The 17,298-nt window shown below is 37.7% G+C and overlaps 2 protein-coding genes across 2 annotated transcripts; both read left to right on the forward strand.

Annotated features, from left to right (window-relative positions):
• The first annotated feature begins 6,274 nt into the window (after nucleotides 1-6,274).
• Nucleotides 6,275-11,329, forward strand: LOC137936030 (superoxide dismutase [Cu-Zn], chloroplastic). The gene is made up of 8 exons (XM_068780527.1): nucleotides 6,275-6,574; nucleotides 7,619-7,680; nucleotides 7,774-7,813; nucleotides 10,142-10,237; nucleotides 10,334-10,365; nucleotides 10,509-10,584; nucleotides 10,745-10,798; nucleotides 11,022-11,329. Exons 1-8 carry the CDS (start codon nucleotides 6,307-6,309, stop codon nucleotides 11,045-11,047), a joined length of 654 nt encoding a protein of 217 aa, XP_068636628.1. The 5' UTR covers nucleotides 6,275-6,306; the 3' UTR covers nucleotides 11,048-11,329.
• Nucleotides 11,330-12,887: 1,558 nt separating this feature from the next.
• Nucleotides 12,888-16,701, forward strand: LOC137936773 (protein SOSEKI 3-like). Its single transcript, XM_068781642.1, has 6 exons — nucleotides 12,888-13,960; nucleotides 14,053-14,122; nucleotides 14,221-14,336; nucleotides 14,460-15,339; nucleotides 16,027-16,304; nucleotides 16,402-16,701. Exons 1-6 carry the CDS (start codon nucleotides 13,774-13,776, stop codon nucleotides 16,425-16,427), a joined length of 1,557 nt encoding a protein of 518 aa, XP_068637743.1. The 5' UTR covers nucleotides 12,888-13,773; the 3' UTR covers nucleotides 16,428-16,701.
• Nucleotides 16,702-17,298: the final 597 nt, after the last annotated feature.

Raw genomic sequence — 17,298 nt, forward strand, 5'->3', positions numbered from 1 at the left:
AACTTTCTCACACATTTCAAAATTAATTAAATTATTTTCACTAATGCATATGCACTAAACAATGAAAACACACACACATCAAATCCAAATTCACCGAAGACCCCTGGTAGAGCCCCATATAACTTCGCAGTCACTTTGAACTGTACCTCGTCAGTGATGGGGGTCGGGTTTCGTTGGCTAATGGACGCCCGTGTAGGCGACTCAACCTTGTTTGAATTGGACTAAAAACCCCTAAACACTAATTCCAGAACTTAATACCTTAAAAGCCCAAAATCCTAAACTCTAAACCCGCCCCCCCCCCCCCCCCCCCAAAAAAAAAAACCTTAAAAACCATAAACCCCCTAAACCTTAAAAATTCTAATCCCTAAAATACCATAAACCCTTAGCCTAAACCCTAAATCCGAAACACAAACCATAAAAAAAAAAAAACTAAACCATCAAACCCTAAACCCTATCACCTACTAAACTCTAAACCCTAAAAACTAATTCCAGGACTTAATACATTAAAAGCCCTAAACCCTACACCCTAATTCCAAACCCTAAACCCAAAAAACCTTATAGCTTAAAAACCCTAAACCTTAAAAACCCTAATCCCTAAAATACCCTTAACCATAAACCCTAATTACGCACTAAACCTAATTTAGACTATAAACTGTAACCCTAAATCCCAAAATAATGCACAAATAACCCCCAATTCCGCACTGAAAATAAATTTAAATCAAATAAAACACTAATTTAATGAAAAAAAATTCAGGTTTAGGCACACCTTCTGAAATTTGGGGAAATCTGAAGCCGAAGGGTGATGCCGAAGGGTGAAATTGAAGGGGGAAATCCGAAGCCGAAGGGTGAAATCGATGCCTAATCAAGACTAGCCAGAGAGAGAAGGAAGTGGGAGGCCGAAAGGGAGAAGAGAGGGAGAAGACAGAGAAGAAAGGGAGGTCGGGAGGGAATAGAGAGAGAGAAGCGAGAGAGAGCTTGTCCGAGAGAAGAGAGGGAGTCACGGAGACGAGAGAGGGGGTGCGACAGAGAGGGCAAGGCCAAGAGAAGACCGAGAGTTGAGGCCGGAGATGAGAGGGAACTGAGATGGTGGCCGAGATCAACGTCGGGGACGCAGGGAGACGAAGAACGAGATCAATGTCGGGGGCGCAGGGAGATGAGAAAGGGAAGGGAGTGCGGGAGAGAGGAAGAAAAAAGAAAAATGCTACGCGCGATGGGGGGGGGGGGGGGGGGGTGCGAGGAGAGAGAGCGAGGCCGAGAGCGTCGCCCGTCCTTCAATTCGAAGAAGATCAAAAAGGGCCTTCTTCCACATGATTGAAATTAAATCGTGGAGATGAAGGGCCCATTCATCCCCCGCATCGAGATGAAGCTTCATCTGCGCTCCACTAACGACTTCAAGTGTTGAAGGGTGTTATGTAGTTGAAGATCATCTTGTCCTTCAAGTTGACTAACCCCCCCAAAGATTCATGCATCCCTCAACACGGGGAAAATTTGATTTAGCAAAAGCAGCGAACCTTCCTAATGATAAGGAATTTAATTATTGGGATTATATGGATTCTTGGTATAATACCTTTTATTACCAAAATCCCTCCCATAGACATTCATGGTTTTTCCAATGGGAAAATAATGTCTGTCAGAGGTCCTTACCTCTACCCAGTTGGGTATTTGCCTGGTGGAACAAATTTGGGCCACCCATTCAATATTACCTGAACCCATTATGGTTCGTTTTGTGAAATGGACTCAATCCAGTCCTGAGCTTAAAGCTCTGGGTTATGAAAAACCCCCAAGAATTGGAACAGTCTGATCTTCTTTATGGTATTTTCTTTACCATGGATTTGGAGATGAGATTGTACTACATGCTTTAATGATAAAAACCTACCAGTGTTATTAAGAACATTTTATGTTCGTCGGTGGAAAATTTTCCCCAACATTGATACAAAAGTAGCAGAAATTGAGTCTGCTATCATGCAAAATGAAAATAATTTTAGATTGCATCGCGTCCCAGAAGTCCATTATGACTCCGACAATTTATTTTCAAGTTTCAAAACTCAATTGAAGAGTTTGATTCCGAATATATCGGAAAAAGATATTATGAAAAAACTATTAGAATCAATGAAGGATTCTATGGCTACTAAGTGCAATGAAGGCACATCATCTAACCTTGTCGATGACAACATGTCAATTTTTGAACCATCCGCTGCAGAAGATGATGAAGACATCGAGGACTTTAATAGTACCGAGCATGATGATAATGCTAATGATTTCTTACCTGATAGTCAGCCTCCAGAGGATCCTGATGAATATATTAATGCAATGATAGAGATGTTTAAAACAACATCTAAAGGAAAATAATTTTGCAGGATATGACTACGACAGACACATCTATTCTAGATTCGTCGGTCAAGTCTGTCCAAAGGCAACAAAGGAAATCTTATCCTCCGGCCCACAGTTGGCCTATTTGTCACATCACGCCAGGCTCATACAGTATCTTTGGTCGGCCATTTTCCATAAAGTCACATTCATGGGATACCGCCAGTAGCTACCTGCATCGGATAAGAGTTAAAGCTCTTCGTCAACAAAAGATGCTATGGGACCAAGCCCATCAATGGTCTTGTTCCAATCTCAATCATGGAGATAAAGATGATAAAGATGACTCATCCAAGAATCTCAATTATAGAGATGATGACTCACAACCGCCTCAATCATAGAGGATTACTTTTTCGTTTTAGTGGTGGATTTCAAATATTTTCAAATCCACTTTAGTTCACTCCTTCTATATAAGGAGTTAGTTTCAATTGTTAAGGCATCACTTAAAAAACCTTTCCCCTTATTATCAAGGTTGCCTACTCGTGTGTTTAAGACTTGGATTGTATTGTAAGTTACTTTTATCCTTCTGTCAATTATCCTTCTTCCCGCTGTAATTGGTATCAGAGCCATGGAAGGCTAAACCCTGAATATCCAGGTATGGAGAAAGCTATTATAATTTTTTTATATTTTAATCATCAGGGGAGTTAACTTACTTCGCAATGTTATAATGATTTTACTATTCATTTTCATTCTTGTTATGATATGGGACGTCACCCAAGTCGCACTAAGATATGCCCATGTTGCCGTTGCCATGGATAGGTGTAGGCGTTGAAGGGCCGCTATACTCTTAAATCGTTGACAGACGTGTATCTAATCAAGAAGATGATGAACAGTAAATTAATTATGATATTCTGAACAATAGTTTGTTTCGTTCATGATTATCATATAATCAGTTTATAATATTTTACTTTATACTAGGATATTCCTCCTTCTGGTTATCTTTTACCACTCTTAGCTGTAGTGTAATTTAGTTTACTTTTAGTTTACTTTAATTGTGTTTTAAATTTGGTTTTGAATTTTTAATTTGTCACAAGATGGCATCCAGTAGTAGGATAACTGGATCAATTAAGAATGCATCTTTAATTGAATATAAAGTTCAACAACAATTGAATGATTGAACAATTCCGTCCATTAAACCTACATCCATATACAAGAAATGCACTTTCACCCTTTCTAGTACCATGGGAATTAAAACCATGGAACAAACAATCAAGATTCAACTCTAAAATTATTATGAGGTAGGAATTATCAACTACCAACAATATACATATGATCTCCTGACCAGTGCTATCATCCAAGAAGGAGGAATATCCTAGTATGAAGTAAAATATTATAAACTGATTATATGGTAATCATGAACGAAGCAAACTATTGTTCAGAATATCATAATAAATTTAGCTCAGCTAAATTTAGATCAGGGTTGCCAAATAACAGAAAAACTCTCTCTCTCTCTCTCTCTCTCTTTCTCTCTTCCTTTTCTTTTGCCTCCACTTTTTGTGTTCCAAACATAGCCTAAGGGCATGTATGGAACCCGTAAAAAAAATTAAAATAAAAGGAGAGAAAAATGTATTTTTTGTTGTTTGGTAACATAGAAACATGAGAGAAAAACCTAAATCACTTTCTCTCTTAGTTAATAAATTTTCTCTTACAAAAATAATGGAATTTGGGGACCCAAAAAAAAAAAAAAAACTTGAGGATAAATTTTAATCATCAAAATTTAAAAATTTACTAATTTTCTTGTTTTATTTTTCACATGTATAAAAATAAGAGAAGCTATATTACTCTTCCGCTTTCTCTCTCATTTTCATTAAGCATCCGAACAAGAGAAAATAAACCTCTATTAATTTATTTTTTCTTTTCTCTCCATTGTGCTCCTAACACGGCCTAAAAGAATTTTATTGAGTTTATCGAAGTTTCTCCTTTTTAGATTACTCTATAAGCCCCCATCCCTATAAGAGTATTGGCAAAGACAGTTAAAGATATTAAAAAGCTTCATAATTTGTTTTTTTTCATCTCGGTGTCTTTCTTTCAACAAGTTAACCTATCTTGCGGGTCCACCACCTTATCAAAAGTAGGAGTTTGTCATGGCAAAGAAGCCTTGGTTTTTTCTCCCTAGATTATGAGAAATTTTTGTAGCAAAATAGCAATTTCAAACAATTGTGATTGATTCATAACATTGTCATCCACCAAGACACTAATTTTCATCTCTTGATGGTTGGTCGACTAAAAAATAGCATATTATCTCCCTCTCTCTTAACAATTCTCAGAATTAATTCTCTTTCACCATGTCATCGACTGTGATGACGATGATGAAATCTCAAAGTTGAACCCAGAGGTAGGAGAAAGACACACTAGCAACAACAATTATCAAACATGTAGAACATGTAAGTCGAAAGGCAAAAGATTGATGAAACAAAATACACTAATCTAAGAAGTGTGTCAAACAAAGGCTAGTGAATAAGGTTCTCTAATTTTTTCACATACGACATGTTGCATCATGACAATGATAGAATTGCATAGACGGTTTGATAGACAAGAGTACTATGATTTTAGGAGAGGGGAGGCTTTGTTGAATCAATAGATAATTAAGAGACTACGAAGATTAATTGATAGCCATCATCTTTGTGGGTTGATGTTAAATTTTTGGCAAAACCATGTTTAAACGTTGTTTAAAAGAGAGAAGTTAAGGAGAGAAGAAGAGGTGAAGATAGAAGGAAGAAAAGAAAAGTCTAGAGAACTAAAAGGAAAATGAGTGAGAAAGGAAGAGAGAAAGAGATGAAGACAATGGGAAGTAGAGGCTCAATTAGGGCCAACCCCACCTTTCCAATTATTTTCATAAGCTGGAAAATATAATGATAATAATAAACTTGTCTAAGATGAAAATAATTAGAGTTTTTGAAAAAGAGGGAACAAGACTAAACAAGATACATATGTTTACAACTAAATCTTCAACACTCCCTCTCATGCTGCTGCAAAAACATAAAAAAATACCTAGTTTGGAATAATAATCACGAAAAAGGCCAACACTAACTGCTTTAGTGAAAATATCATTAAGTTTATTGTTGGAAGAAATATAATGCACGTTAATAACTCTTGCTTAGGGGGGGGGTACTCAAGTAAGCAATTCAAAGAACAAACAAGTAAGCAATTCAAAGAACAAACACATAACCACAATGGAGCACATAAATTTGTTGTTATTGATGTTTCCCTAGTGGTAGTGATCGCTTAAGAACTCTTGCTTGGAAAATTTCCACTAATCCAGTCCCTATTACAAACATACAAAGGGATTCTATCTTTCTTAAGTCAAGTGTAATATCCGATTACACTATTCTCGATCTTTCCTAAAGAAATCTAATACAACTACATTCTAATTCTAGTTATAATCAAAGTCCCATTCTCACTTCATCAAAGTTTTGTCAAAGTTTCACTATGATAATCAAAACAATGACTCGTTAAGATCCTCCACTCTTCAATCAAGATAACAACTTTTTCTCTCTTTCGCTCCAAACCCCTTCCGCTGAGCCATTTCAATATCAGATCTCAACAATATCAGATCTCAACAACACAAGTCCGTCTCCCATGGATCTAATTTTTAGTTTACTCCATTCCTACTTGCCATATGAGGGAGAAACTTATCTTCTCCAAAATTAGGTTAAGTGAAATCAAGTTCTTCAACGAGAAAGATACTGGAGCCAGCTCAACCCGTTTGAGTCACGCCAACCCGTCTGACTCGTCTCAACCCCTGGTGAATCATCCCAATCTGTCCAAGTTGGCTCAGCCCAATCGACTCGTAATTTAAATCAAATGTAACCTAAGTCAAAAAAAAAAAGAAAACGAGAAATGTACTTTAGCAGTTACACGTGCCATGATCCACAGGGCGTGCTGCCTTATCTTCTAGTCTCTAGAAATATTTCGCCTCACTCGCCTAGAGCAGCTCAACGGATGCAAGCTGTATTGGCAGCAATGGCCGCCCACATTATCTCAGTTTCATCTGTTTCACCGGTTCTCGCTCCATCGCTTCCCATCCATTCTCATCAGTTGAAGTCTTCGTTTAGTGGGGTTTCCATTAGGCTCCCACGGCATTCCTTCAATCTATCATCCGCCGTAGCGAAATCTCTCACCGTTGTTGCTGAAACTAAAAAGGCCGTCGCCGTCCTCAAAGGAAACTCTCAAGTCGAGGGAGTTGTCACTTTAATCCAGCAAGACGATGGTTAGTTTCTCAATTGAAAATCATTGCGGATGTGGTTGACTTAGGAATAAAGAATTTTTTTGCTTGTTAGGGTCGTTAATTCTTATGGGAGATTCTAGTGAATAATATCAAGTCCTGTGAACAGCCAAACAGACAATCCCTTGTCTACTTTTGTTCCTCTTGTGATTTCATTTCTTGTTTTCTTCTGTTGTGCTAATGTTTAAGCATGTCGTAGTTCCTGTCTGCACGGGGGTTACATCGATGGGATTGACTGTAATCACAACTGTAATGAGTTGCACATTTGCGATGTTGAACGAGGCGAACTGTCAGGACTATTTTCCACAATAGCTAATTATTATTCTGTCTTCATGACCAATCTAATCTCGAGTGTCTCATGTCAAAAGATTCCTCCGGATAAAGAACCGATGAGCTCTTGAAAAGGAGTCGTTTGCTGCAGGTTCACTGAGTGATGAACATTAATGATATGAGTCCCCCCTCCATGTCTCATGGGGAGTTCAAACTTGAAGGCAATCATGGAATTTTCTCATTCTCTCTTTCTCTGCTGCCCCTGATAATCAAGCGAATTCTATCTAGAGATACTGTCATTTTGAAAACTAAATTTTAGTTGATTTTTTCTCAAAAAAAAAACTGGTTTTGTGAATAAAAATAAATGATTGGAGTTTCATGATGTGAGTTCCCCCAGTATAGCGGGTTTGCATGTATTTAAGGAAGACATTCAGAGGGAAAAGTGGGAGCAAAACAGCTAGTAGACTCCAGTTTTTTAAAAAAACGGCAAGTAAACTTAGAGTACTGAAGTGCTGAAACTAGTTATAACCTTTTGTGAATTGTTATTTGAGGAACAACAAAATGCAAGTTGATGTATGACCTGCTATTTTTAAATTGGAAAGTCAACTTCTCCGTTATGTGTTTCATTTTGGCCACTATTAAAATCAATGTCTGCTTGCTTTTCCCACAGTTTCATTCCCCCTGGAAATGTTATTTTGTTTTATTGTTAGAAGGATCTGTGCAAGTTTTCATCAAAGGGATAACTATTTTTTTTAACAGGTCCTACAACCGTGCAAGTTCGCATCACTGGATTGACCCCTGGACCTCATGGGTTTCATCTTGTGAGTTCTTGGATTCAGTATTTCTTTGTTTGTTCTCCTCTGTTTCAAATTTTGAGTCTCCTCTGGATCATCATTTTTTTTTTAAATTTGCAGCATGAGTTTGGTGATACTACCAATGGTTGCATATCAACAGGTTTGTCTCAAGCAAATCCAACTTGGATAATTTATCTGAGAAACATTTAGAACTTCAAATAATGGAAGCAATACTAATTTTTTATTTTCTTCCTTATTTCTTTTTGAACTCTACTTTAAGTGATGTTGGTACCAAAAAATAGATAAAATGTTCCAACCATTTTCCCCACTGCATGATAACTGGCTGAAGATTGTAGTTCTTGGTTATACATATCACTGATGCATGTTATGCTTGTACAAACTTATTGGTGTCAATCAAGGAGTTAGTTGAGAACTTGAAACCAAGGCTTTAGACATGGCAATCTAACAAGGTTTAGGGTTAATAGTGTACAATCCTCTTGAATATGACATTTATACCTACATACCCTCGAGTTTCAAATTAATGCTCAAACAATATGACAATATTATCAAATGACCTATCTGGCCCTACATAATATTTGTTAGTTAGCTTTAACTTTGACATGTGAAAAGACATAAACACCCCATGATAATAAAGTTATTACTTTTATATATGTTTGCATTTCTGTTATTCAATATGGGACTAAATAAGTGTAGGATCTGGCTTATAACACTGTGAATGTCTCACACATCTCTTTCTGTACAAGCCAAAATTGGATGACTTTTAAGTCAACATTTTGAAAGAGTCATAAGATCACTATTATGAGGATATTTATGTCTGTTCACACGTCAAAGAGTTAACTAGCGGACGTTATTGGCATGGGTATGGGTAATTTTGGTGATTCATTAGGATTGCTAGCCAGGGATATGCAGTCACTTATTCCATAGCGTTGAGTAGGCAAACAGCCTAAAATTCAAAACATTCTGATCCTCATCATTTTTGCCAAAAATGGAAAGAACAGTAGTTTCTGGTATGTATCTTACAGTTCATTGGTGTTGAAATGATGCGTGCATATATTTGTATTCTACAGTAACTGATCCATAAGGAATGGTTGATTCTAATACACAACTAGTAGTGGCTTTTGCCTGTTGTTGTAAGGACCTGTAGCTTTAGATAATGTTGGATTCTAGGTTTTCATGCTTAAAGGAACTTAGAATTGAAGGGACGATGGTGGAGAAAGAAAAAGAAGACAAGAGGAAGAGAGGAAGCATGAGCACAAGGAAGAGAGAGAGATTAGGGTTTCCTCAAAAAGGAGCTCATGTGTGAGCTCGCCTCTCTCCAATACTTCTTATTCATAATGTTGGATTGAAAACCTTAATACATGATGATAAGCAAAAAAGATCTTAAAACACTTAGTAATTACAAGATATGTCACTTAACTACTTAATTACAAGATATACCATTAATACTTCTTCAACAGATAATACTAGTGAAAAACCTATGCGATGTGCAGGATAAAAGATTAATTTTTTTAATGAAAACTATTTTAATAATAACTACAAAAAATCCAGGAAGTAAATATATTATAATAATAAAAGCCCATTTTTGGTATTTCATAAACTAAAATTAAAATAGACACAAACTGGAAACTTAATAAATGTCTGAAATTAAAAATATTTTTAATAATAATTAAATAAATTAAAATAAATCAGAAACTAAATGATAAAGAAAAGCTAATTCAGGAAGGAAATAAATGAAAAATATAAAAAATAAAAATTATTTTTAATAATAAACAAACTGACATTAAAATAACAGAAATTTATAATTACATTGTATTTATAAATCATAAAAGAAATTATAAGTAATAAATCAGATATTTAATAAATAATACTCTACTGCTATTGCCTTTTGCCTGTTGCTGTTAGGACCATAGCTTTAGATCATATTGTTGTGCAGCACTTGTTATAATATAATTGGGATGGGCCATCAGATCAAGCTTCAATGATCTTCAATTATATGATCCAACCAGCACATCGTGGGTTCCTTAACCAGAAATGCATCCCTTGCATAAGAATGGCTTTTTCTTTGAACATTAGATTGACTTACTAGTAATCTTCCTCAAAGGTCACTGCAAGTCTTAGGCCTGCATGTGTGATGTTCTCATTATGTGCATCTGTTGAAATTGTTTTTTATATTATTTGTAAGGTTAGTTTGTGTGTTAACTTACATAAGCAGTCTGGAATGCTGAAATATGAGGAACAATGATGTAATTGTGTCTTTAAGTGCTGGAATTACAGAATAAAGGTAATTAGGGGGTTGAATCTAGTTTTGATGCGAACCATCTTTCTTCTGTTCTCTTTCTTCTCTTCCCTTTTTCTTCCTATCCTAATCATTGTTCCATGCCATGTACACCATGTGTAAAATGCCTGCACTGATGACATTTCACCTTATTGCTCATGTTCAATCATCTTCATTATCGTCTCAATTCAGGGGCACACTTTAACCCTAATAACTTGACACATGGTGCTCCTGAGGATGAAGTACGACATGCGGGTGACCTGGGAAACATAGTTGCTAATGCCGATGGTAAATTTCTCTGCTCAGGTTGTTGTTCTCAATGTTCTCCTTCTGGTACTAAATGTTTGTGGCTTTGTCTTTCCTTTCACTTTTATATGAACACAGGAGTGGCAGAAGCAGCAATAGTCGATAAACAGGTATAGCAACCTGAGATAAGTGTTGGCAATTTTGTGTTTGTCTGTGATCCCGTTTAACACTTTTTTTTAAAGGCTGTTTAACACTATTTATTTAGTTGTTTGTAATTTTTTTTACATGCTTGTGCCTATCATTAAATGTGCAGATACCACTGAGTGGGTCCAATTCTGTTGTTGGAAGAGCCTTTGTAGTTCATGAACTTGTTGATGACCTTGGAAAGGGTAAAGCTTGATATTGAACCTATGTGTACTCGTATTTAGTTGACATGCTGTAATTAGATGTTCTTTCTCTGAATTGAATAACCACAAAATTTTCCTTCTAACGTGTTTTTCACTTTCTATATTGAGGTACTCAATCTCTGGTTCTGTTCTGTATGTGCAGGAGGGCATGAGCTTAGCCTTACCACTGGCAATGCAGGTGGAAGATTGGCATGTGGTATGCAATGATAACTGTATTTTACTTAATCGTCGTTATTGATTATTTCAGTTTCTGCCAACTAATGTCTTATGAGTTAGTTTTCTTATGAAGCATCTCCTTTGAGATTTTCTTTTCCTTCATAATTTATTGCATCATCACTACCCTTTTCCTTCATAGTTTATTGTATCATCACTACCATTTTCTTTTGTTTTTACTCCTGTACTCATTGTGGATTCATCAGGCGTGGTTGGGTTGACACCAGTATAAACCTGGAGGTGCATGTGAGTCTCCGTGTGTAGGTGGTTTGGCAATAATATAAAAGCTGGAGGCTGGATGCTTTTTGTAGTCTTAGTAGTAAGTTTGCTTGTCAGGATATGAAAGTGAGGGGTTGTGGTCATTGTTGAACATCGTCTTTCTGTTTATTATCACTGCTGGTCTTGGCAAAGGTTGTAGCAGCCATGATCATGTTCCTTGTTTTATTTCATGCCAGCGTGTTTTTGTCAGATTCTTTTACTGGCAGGTTATATTTATAACATATGAGTTTTTAAATCCTTCTTACCAAAATAATGTGAAATAAGAACTGAGATTTGCTTGAATCTGTGACATAATAAATCTGGAAGACACTAGTTTGAGCTGTCCCAGTATGTGATTTAGAAGACATTTAACTCTGCTATTAGTGCCCTTGATTTGAAATATGAGAGTACCACGACACAGAAAATTATGAGAATCCAAAGTCTTGGGTCTGATATTTGATGTTTCTTCTTTGATTCAATCTCTGAAATTCAATTTAATTGATGAACTAGATGAATTTACCAATAGTTTTAGATCTCTTTAGTTGGCTACTGCTTCAATGTTATGGTTGTCCTTTTAGTTGGCTAGTTCTTCAATGTTATTTGATGAAAATATTTGGCCTCATATTAGCTAAGTGATACCATATATCTGATTCTCTTGAGCAATGGAACCAATCCAAGAGAATGAGCTGCCGTTTGATTTGTTCTCAGTGGCAGCTAAGGCTTTTGACTCAATTATAATCATTGATCAAGTCTTCTGATTTTAGTTATCAATGAAGAGTTGCGTTTTTTTTCAGGATGTTCGACTTTGACATTCGGTTTGACCATTACCCAATCTTGAAATCTGGACCTTGGATCCTTCATTAACCTAAAATCTTCATTCTCAATTATTAATTTGACATCTAAAATATTTAAATTATTTTCTTTTATTTCTTTTTCTCCAGATATAAACTTGGGTGGCATTCTCTTATATTCAATCTCAACCTTATATTGAAAATTAAAAAGGTTAAATATTCCCTTGCTTTTGTTACCCTTTCCAACAAACAGTCGCATAAAATAGTTCGGCTATAATAACCAAGACCACCTAACAGACTATCCAAGCTCCAGACAATGGTGAAACCGTTATAATCAAGAGCTTGGAACTCCAGTGCATCCTCCTTTAATGCGAGGTAAAGAGCATTAACCCTAGAGCATGAAAAGATGCTTTTGCACATACGGATACAATCACAAATTCTTTCCGATATGTCTGAATTCCGTCGGTAAAAGGTGGAAGGAGGCCAGATGTCCTCGTTCCAACAGTATCTACAATTGTCATCAATAAGAGTCCATCGCTCCTCATGATGACATCTGCCGGCAGTTCTCCAGTCCGTTCCGACCATCTAATTTTCTTTACCATGGCAGTACCAAGAGTAATGATCTCAATTTAATGCTCCATTGGCATCACCTTCAACGGTATTACAGCTCGAAATGGCTTGCGAATGTTACGTGAGGATCGAATAACAGAATAAGCAGGAAGCGGAGATTGATCAGTGGCTGCAATAATTGATGCGTAAGGTTAAAAGAGAGTTAAAAGAGAAAGGTTAAAGCAGAACGCATCATTGCGCAGAGGGAATCGTCGATTACAAGATTTTACCCTTTCTTTTTCGTTTTTTTTTTTTTTGTCCAAAATTTTACGTGTTCGACAAAATGTCTGGGAGAACATCGTCATGACCCATCGGTACAGATTCAAACAGATGGGTAATGTAAAGGCTACTCCTCCCTGTTCTCATGGTTGCTATCACTGTGCATGCCACGATCTCATCGATGTCCCGAATGATGATCGAGCTTGGTATTTCCTTGATATCCGTATCCTTTACGAATTAGTTTTTAAACAGCATAATCGGCAGAGTATGTATTATGCAATTAAATCAAGCATCTCCGGTTGCCTGGATTGGACACCGCCTCACTCGACCGCCCATAAAAGATCGAGCTGATCGATGTAGAACTTGTCGAAGCATTTCCTCTGTTTAGACGTGTTCTTTATCTCTGTTCCCACTTTCCTGTTTGTTTGTGTTACTTTTGTCACTATCGAGCTTTCCAGATCTTACGGGCAGAAAGGAGTCTGGCTCGATTCTGGAGCGGAGACACCAGGGTCTGGCGTTTTCAGGAGTGTTGGGGCCATAACCAGTATTAAGTACAGAAGAAGATGTAGCACTTTACAGGCAGCAGAAGTCCAGAAAGAGAAAACGACGTGCAGCTGCTTCCCTCTCGGCTCCCGTGCGTTCGCTTCCTCGCCTTTTCTTTTCAAATCACTACCTAGTACTCACTAGTCGCTGCCCTCGTCAGTTCTTCGTTTTCAAAGTCCTGGGTTTCATTCACTGAGTCTTCCCTCTGCCTTTTGCTTGACTGTGATCTCTAAAACCCTTCCTCGGTGCTTCTCTTTCAATATCTCTGTCTGTTTTTCCGCTGATTACCCCCTTTGGCTTTTCCTCGATTGTGATATCTGGAACCGCTACTCGCATCGAAAAATCTTTTTCTTGAGTTCCTGATTAGCTGAAAAAAATTAACCTGATTTTATTTTTCGAGCTCGATTTCTGCTTTCTTCAAAGGGTATAAAAGTTTAGTGTGCCGCTGGCCTCAGATCTGTAATAAAGGGTGGTCAAGATGAAGAACGGGAGCAAGTCTTCTTGGAGCAGCTAATAAGGGAAGGGAATTTTAGCAACAATGGAGACTCGCATGAAGAAATACAGGCAAATGAGTCCGGAGAGGGCACGAGTACGGACGGAACCGTCACCCAAGCCGCAGACTAGAAAAGTTCCTGTGGTTTACTATCTCTGCCGGCATCGCCATCTTGAGCATCCTCATTTTATTGAAGTCCCTCTCTCCTCCCCTGAAGGTCTCTACTTGAAAGGTAGTAAAACCAGTCTGCATTGTCTACTCTTGTCGAAAAATTCGAAATTTCCCACTTATTATTTTCTAATTATTTCTCTGTCTTCTTTGAAGATGTGATTCATCGTCTTAATGTTCTCCGAGGAAAAGGCATGCCTGCCACATATTCCTGGTCTTGTAAAAGGTCGAAATACTGAAAGCCCTAAGCGAGTGTCCCTTTTACATTGTATCTAAGTGCTAATAATTTCATTGTTTGTCATGTTGTTTGTTCTGCTGAAACAGAAGCTACAAGAACGGGTTTGTCTGGCACGATCTGTCTGAAGAAGATCTGATTCTTCCTGCCCATGGCAATGAATATGTTCTCAAGGGCTCAGAACTCGTTGAAGAATCTCCACCAGGTAGGCCTTCCCTTTCCTCAGTTCTCTGAACACAGAGGAGCCCCGGTATCCCCATGTCAAATAGGAATTAAGCCCATACATTAAGCTCAAAATCTGATTTTTTGCACTTCCTTTCTGCTTTAGAACGTTTGCATCAGAATAGCGGCATAAAATTGCAAAATCAGAAGTCTTTGCCGGACTCTAGAAGCCAGGAGATTTTCTCTTCTTCTTCAAGCATCGTAGAAAGATCTTACAGACTTTCTCAAGAAGAGAATCTTTCACTGGTGCCCAGCAGGCCAAGTTCCTGTGAAATTTCACCATTGTCAAGAATCGCAAAAGATAAAGACCCCTCATGGAGTGGTTCCTTAAGCTTGACAGAGTATAAGGTTTGCAAAGCCGACAGAGCAGCTGACGCATCTACACAAACCGACGACAGAGAAAGAAGACCCCGGAACAGAGATCCTTGTACAAGGGGTGTTTCTACTGATGAGCTATCTGATATCGACTATGACGAGAATCGTCAGAGTAGGGTCCCACAGAAAGGTAACGCAGAGCTCAACCCTGAAGAAATTTCACCACCGCCGTCTTCTTCCAGCACTTCCTCAGGCGGGAAAACAGAGACCTTGGAATCTTTAATTAAAGCCGATGTTGACAAAATCAACAGCTTCAGGATACTTGAGGAGGAACAAGTTCGGGTCCCATCGCATACTAAGCTGAAAGCCTCGAACGTTCTGATGCAATTAATTTCCTGTGGATCAATTACAGTAAAGGATCATCACAGTTTTGGGTTTATTCCGACTTACAGACCGAGGTTTATGCAGACCAGTTTTGCTTCACCAATGTTTTCCGGTTCCATGATCGTAGGAGAGCTGGATTGTTTCTCTGAAAACCCTAGGCTGATGGGAATGAGATTGGAAGACAAGGAGTATTTTAGTGGGAGCTTGATTGAAACTAAGAAGCACAAGGAAGGAGAAGGAGAAGCCTATCCGGTTCTTAAGCGCTCATCCTCTTATAATGATGATAGGTGATTTGACTAATTCTCCATGTGCCTTCAGACATTATATTTTAAACTACATGATGACACTGCACGACCAATTTCCAATCTTAATTTTTTTGTAGAAGACTGTTAAAGCTTTCACTTGGTAAATGGTTGCAAATTCTCTCGTCAAGGGAGGTCTTATTCTTCTAATAGTCATGACAACATTGATGAAAATGGTATAAGGCTGTGCTGTTTACCATTTTGCTTGATGGCTCCTTTCTTTCCTCCATGTTGTTTATTTGATATCTGAGTGGCTTATCTTTTTGAATCAGATACGTGCATAATGTGGAAGATCGTTTAGATTCTTTCTAATACGTTAAAACTCATTTGAATTGATCTTTTTGGAAAGTGTCCTGCATTATAGTGAGCAAAAATTAACCAAATTCTTGAATTTGTGTGAATTGTAGCTATTTTCCCCTGGTATGACATATGAGAAGGTGAAAGTGTTCCTGTATTTTGGGTGCCTTTGTGGTTATTCTGTTTTGCTCTGATTAACTTGTTGATTGATGTCTGTGATGAGGACTTTAACGTTGAAAGGATATTAGTTATGTTGAGTTAGGGTAACTCATAGGAGGAAGATGAGAATTTTGGTTACAGAAACGGTGCTCCTTCTCAGACGATTTGTAACTTCCCCATTATCCTAGTAACTAATTTGACCCAAAAAATATACAGGACATGCAAATCGTCTGACACAACAGAATATAGAGAGAAGGAAGAGGATTCAGTTCGCAGCAGATGTATCCCTCGATCAATCAAAGGCTCCAACAAGCATTTGAGGAATGAGCCTTCAAGGTCACCTCTATCAGAAGCAACAAGGGTTTCTTCGGAGGAGCCTGCTTGCGTGCCTGCCACCGGTGACTGCAAAAGGATCACTGATCCTTCTAATGTGAAGAGATCGTCAAAGAGACTAGTTACAGGCAAAGAAGAGAAGTTGATCAAGATAGAAGAAAGTTAAGTTTCAGGTTTCAAGAGTTTCTTCAGTTTTAAATTGCCAGCAGTTTTTTTCCCCTCTGCCCCTGCTCACAGCGGTTGTGTTTCTTCTTGCAGACTTGCTTCAGGAGCTCGGGTTATAATCCAGTCGAAACCTTCATGCAACGATAGCGAAGGAAGCTCTAGCTGATAACCTCTCCTCTTACTTATGTGTGTATTTTAACTTGTACAAACCTGTTAAGTTTGGCTGTCGATTGCGTTCAATCGGGCTTAACATCAAACATGTAGTTCCTCTTGGTTTTTGTTCCTTAGTAACTGCTGTATGGTTTTGGATTTCAATTTTCGAAAGGTTATTCGATCACCCGTCTTATCTTTGTTTGATCATAGTGGATATTGCACAGAAAAGTATCATGGTTACCGTTTGTGCAGATTAAAATATTAAACTTTTGCAGAACATGTCAAAGAAATAATGTTCCAAATACATGGTAGAGCAGTTTGATGCAGCGAGTTCTGTTACCTGCGCTAGACTCTGCAAGGGAGCTGGTCTGGCAGGATTTGGGGCTTTGTGATGTGACCTTACAGTGGCTACATCTTCTCTTGTCGCATCCCATCGCAGAACTACAAACAAATAATGTTGTACTCACGGGCAGCTTTTGGTAGGTCAATCTTCATATTTGAAAAGACTCGACTGCAATACTAGATAGTGTATAAAGTGAAGAGAGAGAAGATTATATCGCTGTCTTGGTCAACTCTGTAAGGAAACAGGGAGGGCGGGAACAAGGAAATGAAATGATTATTTTAGAAGTATAGAAATAATTCATTATATTGATTGTTATTTTATACAAATTCAACATGAAGGTTTATTTTGAGTTTATTTGTTTAACCTATATAAAGATAATGTGATCATTTTTTAGTTTATCATCTCCGGTAGTTTGGGTTCATATTTTACCTTTTTTTTTTTTTTCTTGTCTGTTGGTTTTTATGGTATTTACACCTTGATATTGAAGTTTTTAT

Source organism: Aristolochia californica, unplaced genomic scaffold (genome assembly GCF_029961685.1).
Source record: "Aristolochia californica isolate CCGP_79_NKW_82.1479 unplaced genomic scaffold, dmAriCali1.0.hap1 SCAF_7, whole genome shotgun sequence".
Classification (NCBI taxonomy): domain Eukaryota; kingdom Viridiplantae; phylum Streptophyta; class Magnoliopsida; order Piperales; family Aristolochiaceae; genus Aristolochia; species Aristolochia californica.